The sequence below is a fragment of the Triticum dicoccoides genome, chromosome 1B, assembly GCF_002162155.2.
Source record: "Triticum dicoccoides isolate Atlit2015 ecotype Zavitan chromosome 1B, WEW_v2.0, whole genome shotgun sequence".
Taxonomy (NCBI): Eukaryota; Viridiplantae; Streptophyta; class Magnoliopsida; order Poales; family Poaceae; genus Triticum; species Triticum dicoccoides.
In genome coordinates this window covers 1,143,100-1,158,263 of record NC_041381.1, presented here as the reverse complement: position 1 = coordinate 1,158,263, position 15,164 = coordinate 1,143,100, and the positions used below count along the sequence as shown (strand labels likewise).

Here is a 15,164-nt window from a genome sequence, read left to right as displayed (position 1 = left end):
CCGGGGTGCGTTTACGTGTTGTTCGTCAACACTCACAATTTTGGCCATTCTCGTCCGTTTCATGCACTTACTCACCGTTTTGGCGTCCCAGATCGATTTCCAGGATTGACGATCCCCGGGGTGCGTTTACGTATCGGTCATTAATACTCACAGTTTTGGACGATTCTGGCCTGTTTCATGGACTATTACTCACTTATTTGGGGTCCCTAAGCGATTTCCATGATTGACAAACCCTGGGGTGCGTTTATGTCTCGTTCATCAATAATACTAGGTTTGTCCGAATATGAGCTCTTTCATGGACTATTGCTCACCGTTTTGGGGTCCCAAAGCGATTTCCTTCGTTATTGAACCCCAAGGTGTGCTTACGTGTTGGTCGTCAGGACTCCCAGTTTGGGCTTCTTCTGGCCCGTTTCTGGGACTATTACTCACTTTTTGGGGTCCAGAAGTGATTACCACGATGATGAACCCCGAGGTGCGTTTACGTGTTCGTCGTCAACACTCGCAATTTTTGTCGATTGTGATCCGTTTCATGCACTATTACTTACCGTTTTGGGGCCCGAGAGCAATTTCCACGATTGACGATCCCCGGGCTGCATTTACGTGTCGGTAATCAACAGTCATAGTTTTGGCCGATTCTGGCCCGTTTTGTGGACTAGTACTCGCTGATTTGGGGTCCCTGAGCGATTTTCATAATTGACAAACCCCGGGGTGCGTTAGTGTATCGTTCATCAATAATCCTAGGTTTGTCCCATTCTGGGCTCTATCATGCACTATTACTCACGTTTTGGGGTCCCAGGGTGCTTTCCACGATTGAAGATTCCCGGGGTGTGTTTATGTGTCGGTCATCAACACTCACAGTTTTAGTCGATTCTGTCCTTTCTCGTGGACAGTTACTCTTTGATTTGGGGTCCCTGAGCGATTTTCACGATCAATAAACCCCGGGGTATGTTTATGTTTAGTAATCCTAAGTTTGTCCATGTCTGGGCTCTTTCATGGACTACTACTCACCGTTTTGGGTCCCAAAGTGATTTTCATGGTTGTTTAACCCCAAGATGTGCTTATGTGCTGGTCGCCTGGACTCGCAGTTTGGGCTGGTTCTAGCCTGTTTCTTGGACTATTACTCACTGTTTTGGGGTCCCGGGGTGATTTCCACGATCACGAACCCTGGGGTGCGTTTACGTGTCCATCGTCAACACTCGCAATTTTGGCCGATTGTGGTCCATTTCATGCACTATTACTCATCGTTTTGGGGTCCGAGAGCAATTTCCACGATTGACGATCCACGGGCTGCATTTACGTGTCGGTAATCAACACTCATAGTTTTGGCCGATTCTGACCCGTTTTGTGGACTAGTACTCGCTGATCTGGGGTCCCTGAGCGATTTTCATGATTGATAAACCCCGGGATGCGTTTATGTATCGTTCATCAATAATCCTAGGTTTGTCCGATTCTGGGCTCTTTCATGGACTATTACTTACCGTTTTGGGGTCCCAGCGTGATTTTCATGGTTGTTGAACCCCAAGGTGTGCTTACGTGTTGGTCATCAGGGCTCACAGTTTGGGTCGGTTCTGGCCCGTTTCTTGGACTACTACTCACTGTTTTGGGATCCCGGAGTGATTTCCACGATTGACTAACCCTGGGGTGCGTTTACATGTCCATCGACAGCACACTAGGGAAGTTGGCGTGTACTCTGCAAAAAAGTGGCAACTGACATGTTCGGGTATAAAAAAAGAGTTGCCACCTGCTTATAAAGCACATAGACAGTTGCCATGTACACTGCAAAATACATGACAAGTGGAAACTTGGGTGTGGGAGATGAGACGGGCGTGTAGGCAAGATGGCAAATGCCCATACACTAGCTCTTGTGCGTGCGTGGAAAAGTGACATGTGGGCGAACTGCTCAACGCCCACACACCAACCCCTCCTGTGTGGTAAAGCGGTCGTGTGGGCGACCGGATGAATGCCCACACACCAGGCCAGTCCTACTTGACACTAAAAATATGCCAAAAATTTTGCGCTCACAGACAGACGCGGATCCACGCGTGTGGCCGACATGCAAACGCCCACACGTGTGGGCGTTAACATTTTCGTAGATTGAAGCATAGCAAGGGGAAAAAAACTACAAGCGCTTGTGTTGCTGCATACCGCCTTGGGCACACAACTACCAAGCACCCATGATCTTCGCCGTGGCAAGTGAAAGAGAGCACCAAAATCTGGTCCACATCTAGCCACATAAGGAACATCGGCCGGATCCACGGCCAACGCCAACCCGCCCTTCAACACGCGGCCGGATCGATCCTCCCCCCGAAGGCCACTGTAGATTCACGAAAGTAAGCCATTTTATTGGACATGAAAAAGCTGAGAACGCGTGCGAAAATAAATTTTGATCCCATCCGCAAGTGATCGCTGCGAGGCTCTCAAAAAAGCGCTCGTCAACTAGTTACTCACTCCTATATAGCGTAGCACGCGCTGCGAAGGAAGCGAACACACACCCACCGGTCCCTCTTCGCACCCTTCTAGGCCGGCCCATGTGCGGCCGGGGCGCCGCCTGTTTTTTTCTTCTTTTCCTTTTCTTTTTTTCAATAATTTAGGATATCGAAAGGTCATAATTAAAAAAATGCTAATTTTGAATAAAACACTCACGAATTCAAAAATATGCTCCGGAATTCGAAAAATGTTCACGAATTTGTAAAAAAAATATTCACATATTTAAAGATATTCATGAATTTAAAATAATGTTTATGATTTCAAAAAAATGTTCACAAATTCGAAAATGTTCACGAATTTGTAAAAAAATGTCCATTGTTTCAAAAATTAGTCTTGAATTTTAAAAATGTTCATGAGTTCAAGAAAATGTTTGCGAATTCGAAAATATGCTCATGCTTTAAGAGAATGTTCACTATTTTAAAAAATTGTTTGTGAGTGTTAAAAAATGTTCACAGTTTCAAAAAAAAAAGTACATGGTCTAAGAGAATGTTCACCAATTTGTAAAAACAAAACCAAAATTTACAAAAGAATTTCACATATTGAAAAAAAATCATCATTTGAAAAAAATTCACGCTTTTTGAAAAAAATTTGGAGAATTTAAAAGATTTTCGTGAACTTAAAAAAAAGAATAAAAATAAAAATAGTTGTGGCGGAAAGGAAGAAATCTATTGTAAAATTCATCGGAAGTTCCCTCTTACTGTTTCTTAATTTCTATATAAATAATATGTAGCATCATCTTGTTTGCACTACTAAATACTGACAAAAAATGGGTGCACATAATATGCCCTGCCAAAAATCACTCTATATATTGACCAGCCATGATTACATATATCCTCGATATAACATATGTCCTTTGATCATCAACATATTTGACCCTAGATGGCCCATCCATGATCATGTTGTTCTCACTACCTGACCAACCTACATGGGCAAAAAGAATTCTTTCATCCTGATGATCCAAGTCATCACCTAGCCAGCACCTCCCCTCGCGCGTCATCCAAACCCGGGGGCGACAAAGGGGGGACAGCGGATGCGCCACTATCCCTGTCCCTGTGGGCAGGGGCAGGCTCGACGACGCTCAAGATCTTCCGAGCGTTAGCTGCCACGAATGTCCTAGGTCCATCTTCAGGGTCGTCAGAACCGGTCCTGTTTCTGTCAACGCTTTCTTTCAGTTGAACTTTGCCGTTGTCCACCGCTGCTGCGATGACGGAGGTGAAGACGCCAGACTCCCGCAGGCCTTGCACGATCGCCTGACAGAACAAGGCACACGTGTCAAGTATATGAATATTACTGTATTACATATGACTGACATTTTGATAATGTGGCTAATAGTTATTTATTGCGTACCATTGGGGCATAGATGCGAGTCAATACTCCTTTTCGCAGAAGCTTCAGATTGAGCTGCTTATCGTTCCACACGACGCGTTCATTGTACCTGACACAAGAGCAGCCAGTCAACAGTCATACTAAGATGTTGGATGTCTAGGATTATTGCGGAGAATACCACATCTCTGAAAAGAAAACATAAATGGCCAACTGGGAATCATTAACGTCAGCTAATACTTTCATGTTACGGCGTGAATTGATAAAACTCATGGGAATTTGATTTCTTTGTTTACCCTGATATAGATCATCTTTTAGTTGAATTTATGATAAATGCTCAAATATATCATTGCCTGTCTGGCCAAAAGAAAACAAAATTTTCGTGACCATTCCAGTCGTTTTATAAGGGGTGGTAGCAGTAGCTATCTATTCCTGATTTGTTGCATTATGCTCCTCAAGAGTGCCCGATGATTAAAAAAATCTTAGTTCTGCTCATGAATAAATAATAAAATAAATTGCCATATGAAATTGGTATCACCAAATTCACTACAAACTATACTTTATTAATATATGTCCGTGGTCATGACAGATATTAGCGTCAGAGTGAAGAATTGGAGAACGGGTAAATGTCCATGACAGTATATTTGCCGTCAGAGTATCATTGATGGCACATTCTAGAAATCAGAAAGTGTTTTTGTTTGATGGCTTAGATTAATAGAGTCAAGTTAGAACAGAATTTATGATATGAAGGAGACCATGAAAATTACCAGCGAAGCATATCCTCTTCACTAGCAGTTGACGCAATTATAAAAGCCTGCATAGTAAATGTTGGAAGTCAGATTGTAGCAGAAACAATAGCAAACTAAATCATGCAAGAGGAAGAACTAACATGAATAGCTTTACTTACTGCTCTGTCAAAATCCAACATGAAACATCTTTTAACATCTTCTTTCGTAGGTTTGCATCCACAGCGATCACGTCTGGATGTTAAGTCCGAAAATTTGGTGTATGTATAGTGCAGAACTGCAGCCTCTTCCAGCTTGATCTCACTGTTAGTTATGAGCCAACAATATTGTAAAAATCAATTCCACTCGGAGACTCACGTGTGGTGTTCTGAAAAAAATGGAAAATATGGGCAAAGGTCCTTACTTTGGGCTCTTTGCGTAGTTATGCCATCTGTGCGCACCATTTGGACGGAGATGATCTTGAATTCGTGCAGCAGATTTTCCATTCCCATAAGTAATGAAATAGTTAGGGTTGCCCCTTGTTGCTTCCTTATACATGCCAAAGTAAGTATCTTTGGGGAGATGATCATAATTCTTCTTGAACATAGACACCTGGTAAGATATTGCTCAGGATGAGATTAGGTGTTTGGAGCACGCAAGAAACCCATGGTAATTGGTGAAGTATCCACATAACAACCATGATTGATCACTAGTTGTATATGAGATTATCTTTTTCATACTAAAGATGGCAAGATACTAGTACAGTTTATTGGAAAAAAAAAAGGCTAGACACAGCAAAGAATGTCCAAAAGCATAGTCTGTTGTTAGAACTGAATTGTTGCACATATCGGAGGACTTAAATTATTTTTCATTCGCTTCCCTTTTCTTTTGCAATAATTTGCTAAATAAGCTAGGCTCATAGTCTACACTAAGAAAAACAGGTAAAACTTAATTCAAGGATACTATGCTAAATGGAAGTTGGACCAGATTACAGGGCAACGCGAAACTAAATTTTCCAAGCAAATGTAATTATGTAAACAACAATATCAGAGTATCAGACTTTCGATGTAACCGAACTAACAGAATTCATATCCCATCAGCCAACGTTATATCAAAACGGAACTTGATGGCATTATGTTCTTAATGACAGAGAATGTTTACCTCGCTGAATGGATCTTTTATATCGTCACGCTCGACGCTGCTTTCCTGCAGAGCGCAGACATGCAAGTCAATTACTATGCATAAGAAGTGTGGCGGGCATAATTAGGAGCAGCAGCATACTTACATAGTTAGGGAAGATAACCATGTCAACATCCTCGGGGACGTCGGCTAACAGGCGTCTGATGGAATACTCGGAAGCTCCACCGGGATATAGCAACTCATCGGTGTCTAGATGCATTATCCAGTCCATGCCAGATTCCTACCACGAAGAAGTAATAATTTTTTTTTGTTTATAATAAATACAGTACGATACACTAACTGAATACTAGTAAGTAATACTTGTGATAAGCCGAAAACAAACAAACATGCGTACCCGGGCCATCACAATGGCCATCTCCATGTTGAGCGATTGCTTCACAAACAGTTCGTAGTTGCAGGGTTTGTAGAAGAATCCTGATAGCCAGGTTTCGTCCCAGATGCGGCTGCAGGTGAAATATAATATGCATCATAAGAATGGGTATCGAAATGAATTTGCGTATAGGCTGACGGGGCACGCGGATGGCGAAGATTGTTTCGGACCTCCGGGCCTGCTGCTCCTCAAGCTCCTTGGTCCTGTACACCACCTTCACCCCCTGAAAGAGGAACAGAGACAGAGATTCAGACTCTGAACAAACAAGCAGAGTCAAATTGGCACTGGATTTGTGGAAAACTGATGAGGCGAGGAACGCACGGGGATGGACTCGAGGACGCCGGCGACGCTGGGCTTGGCGGCCTTGCCCTCGACGAAGAGCAGAAAGTGCGCGACGCCGACGACCTTGTGGTAGTAGAGCCACGGCAGGATCTGGTCCAGGCCGGCGGAGGTGCTCGTCTGCACGCACACCTGGCAGCCAACCAAGGGCGAAAGATCATTGCCTAGGCCAGGCACATCGGCCGGCGGCCGGCGAGGAAGAGGACGGAGGCGAGATTGGGAAAGGCGGTACCTTGGGGTGGTGGGTGTCCGGCGCGTCGAAGTGGAAGGACCAGCCGCGGAGGTAGGGGAAGGCGGGGCCGGCGGAGGCGGCGAGGACCTCCACGCAGGACGCGGCGGAGGAGTGGAGGGCCTGCAGCCTCGACGGCGCCGGCACGGCCAGGCGAGCCGGCCAGCGGGAGCCGGCGTCGTCCACGCCGCCGCCGCGCCACTGGAGCGCGAACGCGAGGAGGGCGAGCGCGAGCGGGAGGGCGGTGAGGAGGAGGAGCAGGTGGCGCCACGCCGCGCCGCCGGCGCCGCCGGCGACGGACGGAGCCTGCGCCGGCGCCGGCATTCCTTCCGAGTGCGATCGATCCGTGGGTTCGGGCCGGGTCCGCCGCATCCCCACCGTTTTTTTTCCTCTTTAGCTGTGATTTTATCTTATTTCATAAGTAAATGGTTGCCTTTTTCCAACGATGAAATGAATTACTACTGCCAAATATTGCCATAACCTTTTTTGCCAAAAGGAAAAAAAAAATGGGCTTTGCTGTTTTTATGAGTTTTGTGTGATTTTGGGTTTCACTTTATTAGGGTTATAAATGTTGTCAATTAATTCATCGATCGATTTGGGTCAGGGTCCGGCACATTCGTCCGTAATATTGTTTCAATTTTCTTATCTAATTAATAGTTGCCTTTTGGAATGATGGAATGAATTAATTCCTGATTTTTGAAAGAAGAATAGCAATAAAAATTAGCCTAAGTGGCCAGCCTTCCAAACATGAGCCTAGGAAATCTAGGTCCAAGACTCACGATGCTCACCTGTAATGAGAGACGGATTAAAGTGGTTGAAGGCGGCTTCAACCATGGCAGTAAGGCTGGTCACAATGGGCAAGAACATAAGCTAGTAACTTACATATTTTTCTAGACTATGTTACTACCTCCATAGTGGGTAGGAACATCTATGTAGTGTCATGCAACGATGTATTTATTAGGTTATAGACTCATTGTTTTTTGGAATGTGTGATGTTCCGGTAACTTAGCTAGTTACCACAAGCACATCTCTCTTCATTAAATATGTGCCACATAAGCAAAGTTGTATTGGAGCGTGTGATGTTATTCCTAAGTTTCTCCCTACTGTGACCAGCCTAAAGTGGTTGAAGGCGGCTTTGGCCATGGCAGCATGGTCGAACATCAGCACACCGTTAACTACTAAGCAGATTAAAGATTATTATCGCTCTCACTCAACAAAACACTCTCAAATCATTGTTGCCTACCATGTCATCAATGAGAGCCTTGTGTATGTCTGCTTAACCCTGGCATGGAACCGGCGCATGCACTTCGAGAGGTACCGTGATTCCATGATCGCATTGAGCCGAAAAATGAGCTCACGAGCCATTGTAAGTTGCAGCCTCACACATTCCACCAGCTTATCGCTCCATCTCATCAGCCGGCAGGCTGTGTTCTTGAGCCGAGGGACCAATCTGGGAAAAAGGATCATCCTCATCCACCACAATTCTGCTCACCGAAACCATCCCTCTTGACTCAGAATCACCCAACCTGGAATTGTCGCCGATACGGTGTTCATGGCATGTAGTCGAGGAAAATTGGATAGCGGAGAGATAACGAAGCGAGGACCGAAAAGTCCATTCTGCACCCGAGCTCATATGCTCCCGCATGAACAGTAAAATCGAAAAAAATTCAAAAAATTTCAATTTTTTTTAAGAGAAACATTGACAAAAGTTCTAAGTGCCTGCAAAAATTCATCATGAAATCACATTCCTGTAAGGCGTGGCAAAAAAAAAAACAAATTCAATGCTTCAAAATGTGTTTGAAAGTAGCTTTTTCAGAGTATTTTTTTTGTTTTTTTGCCACGCCTTCTAGGAATGTGATTTCATGACGAATTTTTGTAGGCACTTAGAACTTTGTCAATGTTTCTCTCAAAAAAAATTGGAATTTTTAAATTTTTTTTTGATTTTACTGTTCATGCGGGAGCATATGAGCTCGGGTGCAGATTAGCCGCACTCAGCGAGGACTGATGTTACCTTTTTTGTTTGAAACTTTTATGAAGCTGCTTAAGCTATGTTTTGTTCTTAACGAAAGTTGTAGTATACATGATAAATTTAGTTAGCCTAGTGCAAAAGCTATTTTTTCCTTCCCGCACGATCGAGTAGGAACGATTTCTGGCCGGTTTCACGATTAGTTAGCGTCAAGCGTTGGGTCACAGAGGCGCTTAGCATAATTTTTATTTTAGGAAAAAAAAATTTCCTTCTTAAGCTTCTACCGAAGCGTCTTGCAATGGAGATGCCGGGAACGTTTTTTTTTTTTTTGAGACAAACGTTCTTTTTCCCCAGTGCGTTCCAAACGAGGCCGAACTGTGAAGCTTTGATGAAAACAGGCCTGGAAAAATGGGCCGGCACGGTGCTGCGAGTGGGTTTGCCCTCCCGTCCACGATGAAGCCCTAGCGCTCTCTATCCTCTTCAGCGTGTGTTATTCATCTTGAATTTTGTTTGTCAGAGTAACCCATATAGTACTGTAGAACGTTGGCTATTTGAAATGAAATGAATTACTACCAAATGTTGGCATAACCTTTTGCAAAAGGAAAGGAAAGGAAATGGGTTTGCGGCTTTTTATTTAGTTTTGTGTGATTTTAGATTGCATTTTATTAGGGTTCAATGCCGTCGATTAATTCGTGGATGGATTTGGGTCAGGGTCCGGCTTATTCGCGGTACTATTGTTTCTAGGGCAAGTTTCTTATCTAATTAATGGTTGCCTTTTGGAACTACGAAATGAATTAATACCCGGTTTTTGAAAGAAAAATATCAGTCAAATATTGGTCAAGTCCTCCTAGCATGACCCTATAGTTCATCTGGGTGCACACTCGCAATGCTTGCCTGCTGCATGGTCCAACACCACCCCACTCTTAACCACTGGGGTGGTGTTTGATTCGCGGGCAAGGTTGAGTTGGCTGGGGACATTCGCAAACATGAGGTCAGTGGTAGTAGCCAGTTTTTGTTGTTGGTTGGAAACGATGGAGTGGGTTGGATAACCATATTTCAACCAAATTTATATAAAAGAAGGATCACCTTTATTTGCTTTTGATAGGAGGTGTGTTGGCGCATGGTGAAATAATGTTGTATTATTGTCGCTCTTACTCAATCAAACATTCTTCAATCGTTGTTGTGTCATGGTGCACTCCATCAACGAGCCCTAGGTATATCCGCTAAAGCCTACAATGGAACCGACCTCGCACTCCAAGAGCTACCGCATTTCCATGACCGCATTGAGCCGAAAATGAGCTCCATAAGTTGCAACCTCACACGTTCCACCTACTTATCGCTCCGACTCATCAGCTAACGGCCCGTGATCTTGAGCCGAAGGACCAACCATGAAAAGGGGTCGTCTTCTTCGGCCGCAACCCTGCTCCTCAAAACCTCTCTTCACACTCTTGACTCGGAATGTCTCAAATTGGAATCACCACCGACGGGGAGTTCACGACATGCAGTCCAGGAGAAGGAGACAATGGACCTAAGTTGCCACTCTTGCCGTTCACCGTGGTGATGTTATTGTTTTGTTTGTAACTTTTATCAAGTTCTTTATGCTATGTTTTGTGAACGCGGAGTATCTGAACTCGAGCTCATATGAGCTCGGATGAACAGTAAAATCTAAAAAAAGTCAAAACAATCTAAAATTTGTTTGTAGCAAACACTAAAAAAAATTCAATGCTTGCAAAATTTCATCATGAAATGACATCTCTGGAAGTCGTGAGAAAAAGTTTGATGATCTGAAAATGTTATTTTTAAAAGCATTTTGAAGTGCTGAATTTCCCCACGACTTCTATGGATGACATTTCATGGTCACATTTTGCAAGCATTGAAAATATTTGTCAATGTTTCCACACAAAAAAAATCCAGGCTTCTTCTTTGTAGGAATTTGTGTTGGTGCGGAGGAGGGGAGGCAGGCATGGAGATGGAGTAGGAGCACAACATGGACACCATGGATGGATTGGTGCAACACTGATAAACTAAATTCTCGCTCATGGATGAAGGGGGGGAGAAGAGATATGTCCTTCGTCAATATCAAAAAAATAAGGATAGGGTGTGCGTGCGTGTGTTCACAGGGATGAGTTTGTGCGCGTATGTATGAGAGTCTGCGTGTGTATAAAATTATTCATGTTTATAAAAAATGTTCAAAAACCGAAAAAAACCAGCTAGGAACCTCGGCCTAGGTCAACGCTCCCTTGTGAACCCTGTGAGATTGCTCGGTAACATGGCGCATCGTGCGTCGTATAGGGTTTTCCATCCATCTATAACAACAATATGGAATGCACGCTCCCAGGAGATAGTTGACGCAAAAGTGGTTACTGCTACGGAGTCAGGATGGGTCAAAGCTAACTTCGACGGCGCCGTGTCCTCAGAGGCAACCAATGCGATTTCCATGCGGCTGCATGCAACTTCTTCGGCGGAGTTGCGGACGCCGAGACGGCGGAACTAATGGCATATCGATGGACGGTCGAGTTAGCTAGGGAGATCAATGTCCAGAAATCACACCTCGAGACGGACAGCAAGGTGGCCGTGAGCATGCTGGGAGACCCGAACAGGAACCTGTCGGCAGTGGGACCGCGAGTCAAGGAGATCAAGCAGATGATGCAAGTTGCCAAATTTTGGCATGCCAACTGTTGGCGTCAAATCAATTAGCCTCGTCATGGCCGGTTGCGAACCAAGCATTCTAGTTGGGCGAAACCACTGCGTAGTTGGGGCGGGCGGTAGAGCTCGGGCGGGAGTTTAGCATGGCTGCAGCGGATCTGATCCATCAGCGCACGGTCACATTAGGGCACCGCCGGCACTGACACCTTGTCGGGGTTGAGGTGCCAGCTGCATGGCAAATTTATGTCCGTTGACGACGTCAGGATGTGATTTCTCCCAAAAGTAGCAACGCTGATGGAAGGGGAGGTAGACAACGGCGGAGCTACGTTATGGCCTGAGGGGGCCGTGGCCCCCCCAGCCCAAACGATCTTTTTTCAATACTAGGTAGCAGTGGCCCCTGCAGCTCGGCTTAGAATATTGCTTAGAACAGTACAACAACGAACAGTGCAGCACAGTGCATCAACGAACCAGCCCATCTTCATGCTTCATCTCAACCAGCCGCCCCCGACGCGACGCACAGCCTAAGTATGAAGTCTGAAGTCTCTAAAGCTGTAAATGTTGCCTGTACACCAACACTGCTGTACAATATGAGTCAATTTTTGTTGTTGTTTCCTTGTGTGGTTTGATCTAATTGGGAATTTTTTTGGTGATGGCACTATATATTTTTCTCTCTAAGTGATAGTTGGTCAATGGTCGATTGAACTGGACTATAACATTATAAATTTGTTCTCTCGTTAGTTCTTCGCTACAGAAAATTTTCTGTTTCGGCCCCCCCAAACGTTTCTATCTAGCTCCGCCACTGCTCTTCTCACATGCCACGGACGGCGAGGCGACCGTTTGGCAGGTCCGCCGGCGTGGCCTAGCCGGTTGTCTGGTCCCCAGACTGACCAGGGCGGGCGAGCGTGAACTACAGGCCGTTTCGGCTCTCCTGGTGGCGGCTCCCCCCGGTGTGGGGGAGGACACGAGGCAACTGCGGCATGCTGCAGCGCCACGCAATTCTCCGTCGTCCAGTGCCGCGTACCGGCTGCTGCGTTTTGGCGGGGTGCGGGCTGGCTTCGCGGACATGATCTGGGGCGCGCGGATCCCCTCGTGTGTGCAGTTCTTCAGCTGGTTGCTGGTCCAGAGGCGTATACACACTAGAGACGTCCTGCTTCGCAAGTGCATCGTCGCCGCGGCGGACGCCGGCTGCCCGCTATGCGCTGCGCCCCTGGAAACGGCCGACCACATGCTCTTCGCCTGCCCGTTCGCGGGGGCCTTCTGGAACAAGCTGGGCGTCAACACTGATGGGGTAAGGGTGTGCGGGCTGCCTAGCCTTGCCACCGCGGTGAGTGCGGTGACCGGATTGGCGGTGGAGTTCGCTCTACTGTGCTGCTGGCAACTCTGGAAACACAGGAACGCTGTGGTCTTCCAGCGGCAGCAGCCGTCTTTGCAGCGTGTGCTTGGATGCTACCGTGAGGACGCCGCTCTATGGCGTGGTCGGCTTCCTGAGAGTCGGAGGGGGCATGTCGAAACTTGGCTGCAGGCCTGTTAGACTATGTATAGCTTCTGTACTTATGTACGTATATTGTACGTATTGTAACACATCCATTATATATAATGAGATAAGCCACCCCTAGAGGGTTATGCTGGTTCCCCCAAAACTTATTGTCTTACATGGTATCACGCTAGGTTACGATCGCTTCCGCTTCCAAACCCTAATACCCGCACCGCCGCCGCAGCCGCCGCCGCCTTCACCGCCGCCATGTCGAGCGCCGCCACCACCGGTTCCACTGCTGCGGGGTTCCTCCCGGCCTCTCTTGCGGCTCTGCTCAACCTCCCGCTCGATGCCGTCGCCGTTCCGGCTCCGATCGGGACCAGGAGCATCGGCTCCGTCTACTCCACGCCGCCGGCGCCCTCGCTTGGGCGCGACCTCGTGGTCCACACCGCGGCGCTGCCGTCCGCTGCGGACTCCGCGGGCGTCGTCCCGCCGCTCCTGCCGCAAGCGAATCACACCGCCCCGCTGGCGGGGTTGGCGGCGTCCGCCCCGGCCGCGGGCCTTGCGGCGTCCGACCCGGCCGCGAGCTTTGCGGCGTCCGCCCTGGCTGCGGTCCCGCCTCCTCCCGCATCGGCTTCGGTGCCTCCGGCTGCCTCCATGGTGTTTGCACCCCAGGCAGCCCCCTCGATGGGATCGTCTTCGCCGCCGCCGTTTCACTTCGGTCATCTCATCACCATCAAGCTCTCCGCCGACAACTACATCTTCTGGCGTACGCAGGTTCTCCCGCTCTTGGGGAGTCACTACCTGCTAGGCTACGTCGACGGATCGCTTCCCTGCCCACCCGCACTGGTAGACACCGTGCACGGTCCGGTCTACAATCCGGCCCATCGCGTCTGGACGGGGCAGGACCAGGCGAACCTCTCCTCCATCCAGGGGTCGCTCTCGCCGGCAGTTGCCGGACTTGTTGTCTTCGCGAAGACGTCTCATGAGGCATGGACCATCCTTGAGCGAACCTTTGCAGCGCAGTCCCAGGCTCGTGTCTCTGCACTCCGTCGTCAGCTTGGAGAGTGTCAGAAGCTTGACTCCACTGCCACTGAGTTCTACAACAAGGTCAAGGGCCTCGCCGACACATTGGCCTCCATTGGACAGCCCCTCACCGACTCCGAGTTCAACTCGTTTATTGTCAATGGTCTTGATGAGGAGTATGATGCCTTAGTCGAGATCATCAACGAGCGGGGCAACTCGACACCCATGCTGGCACACGAGGTTTTCTCTCGGCTCCTTCTCACTGAGCAACGGGTCGAGACACGCCGCTCCAGGGGCACTGGCTCCCTCTCGGCCAACGCTGCCACCAAGGGTGGCCGCTCTTCTTCATCACCCCGGTCTCCCGTGGGGCTGCCACCGTCGCCCGCCTCGGCCCCCCCACCTACTGCGACCTTACCGGGGGCTGGCGGTCCACGTGTGTGCCAACTTTGTGGCCGCGATGGGCACTGGGCCTCCAAGTGTCATAAGCGCTTCCAGCGAAGCTTCCTTGGTCTTGGCAATGACGGCAAAGATACACGCAACAATGCCCGTCAGGTCGCCATGGCTGATCGTCCCGCGCCGCAGAAGCAACAGGGACACACTCAGTCCTACTCCATCGATCCACACTGGTACATGGACTCTGGGGCGACAGAGCATCTGACCAGCGAGATGGGGAAGCTTCACACTCGTGAACCCTATCATGGCTCCGACAAGATCCACACCGCCAATGGAGCAGGTATGCACATCTCTCATATTGGTCAAGCATCTCTTCTCACTAGACATGCCAATAGGAGTCTTCAGCTTCGCAATGTTCTTCGAGTTCCATCTGTGACCCGTAATCTTCTTTCAGTTCCTAAACTCACACGTGATAATAATGTGCTTTGTGAATTTCACCCTTTTGATCTTTTTATTAAGGATCGGGGCACGAGGGACATTCTTCTTAGTGGGCGGTTGTGCCAGGGCCTCTACCGTCTGGAGCATCCTGGCGTCGCCCGTGTTTTCAGTGGAGTTCGGGTCTCTCCGTCACAGTGGCATGCACCTATTGTCCGTCATATTTTGCATCGTCATGAGCTTCCTAGTTTGTCTAGTAATAAAGATGTAGCAGTGTGTGATGCTTGTCAGCAAGGGAAGAGTCATCAACTTCCTTTTTCAGAGTCCAGTCGTGAGGTGAAACATCCTTTAGAACTTGTGTTTTCAGATGTATGGGGTCCTGCTTAGACTTCTGTCAGTGGTCATAATTACTATATCAGTTTCGTTGATGCTTGTAGTCGCTTTACCTGGCTTTACCTTATTAAACGCAAATCTGATGTGTTTGATATTTTTGTTCAGTTTCAAAAACATGTTGAACGTCTTCTCAAGCACAAAATTGTTCATGTCCAGTC

At 47.6% G+C, this 15,164-nt stretch overlaps 1 protein-coding gene across 1 annotated transcript; it reads right to left on the bottom strand.

The window, feature by feature from the left end:
- Positions 1 to 3,269: 3,269 nt before the first annotated feature.
- On the bottom strand, positions 3,270 to 7,026 carry LOC119314847 (glycosyltransferase-like At2g41451). Its single transcript, XM_037589539.1, has 11 exons — positions 6,677 to 7,026; positions 6,427 to 6,576; positions 6,276 to 6,328; positions 6,070 to 6,178; positions 5,821 to 5,955; positions 5,697 to 5,741; positions 4,960 to 5,147; positions 4,718 to 4,859; positions 4,578 to 4,624; positions 3,835 to 3,922; positions 3,270 to 3,737 (listed from the first exon to the last, which is right to left on the bottom strand). The coding sequence occupies exons 1-11, from the start codon at positions 6,995 to 6,997 to the stop codon at positions 3,453 to 3,455; spliced, it is 1,563 nt and encodes a 520-aa protein (XP_037445436.1). The 5' UTR covers positions 6,998 to 7,026; the 3' UTR covers positions 3,270 to 3,452.
- Between the last annotated feature and the right edge of the window lie 8,138 nt (positions 7,027 to 15,164).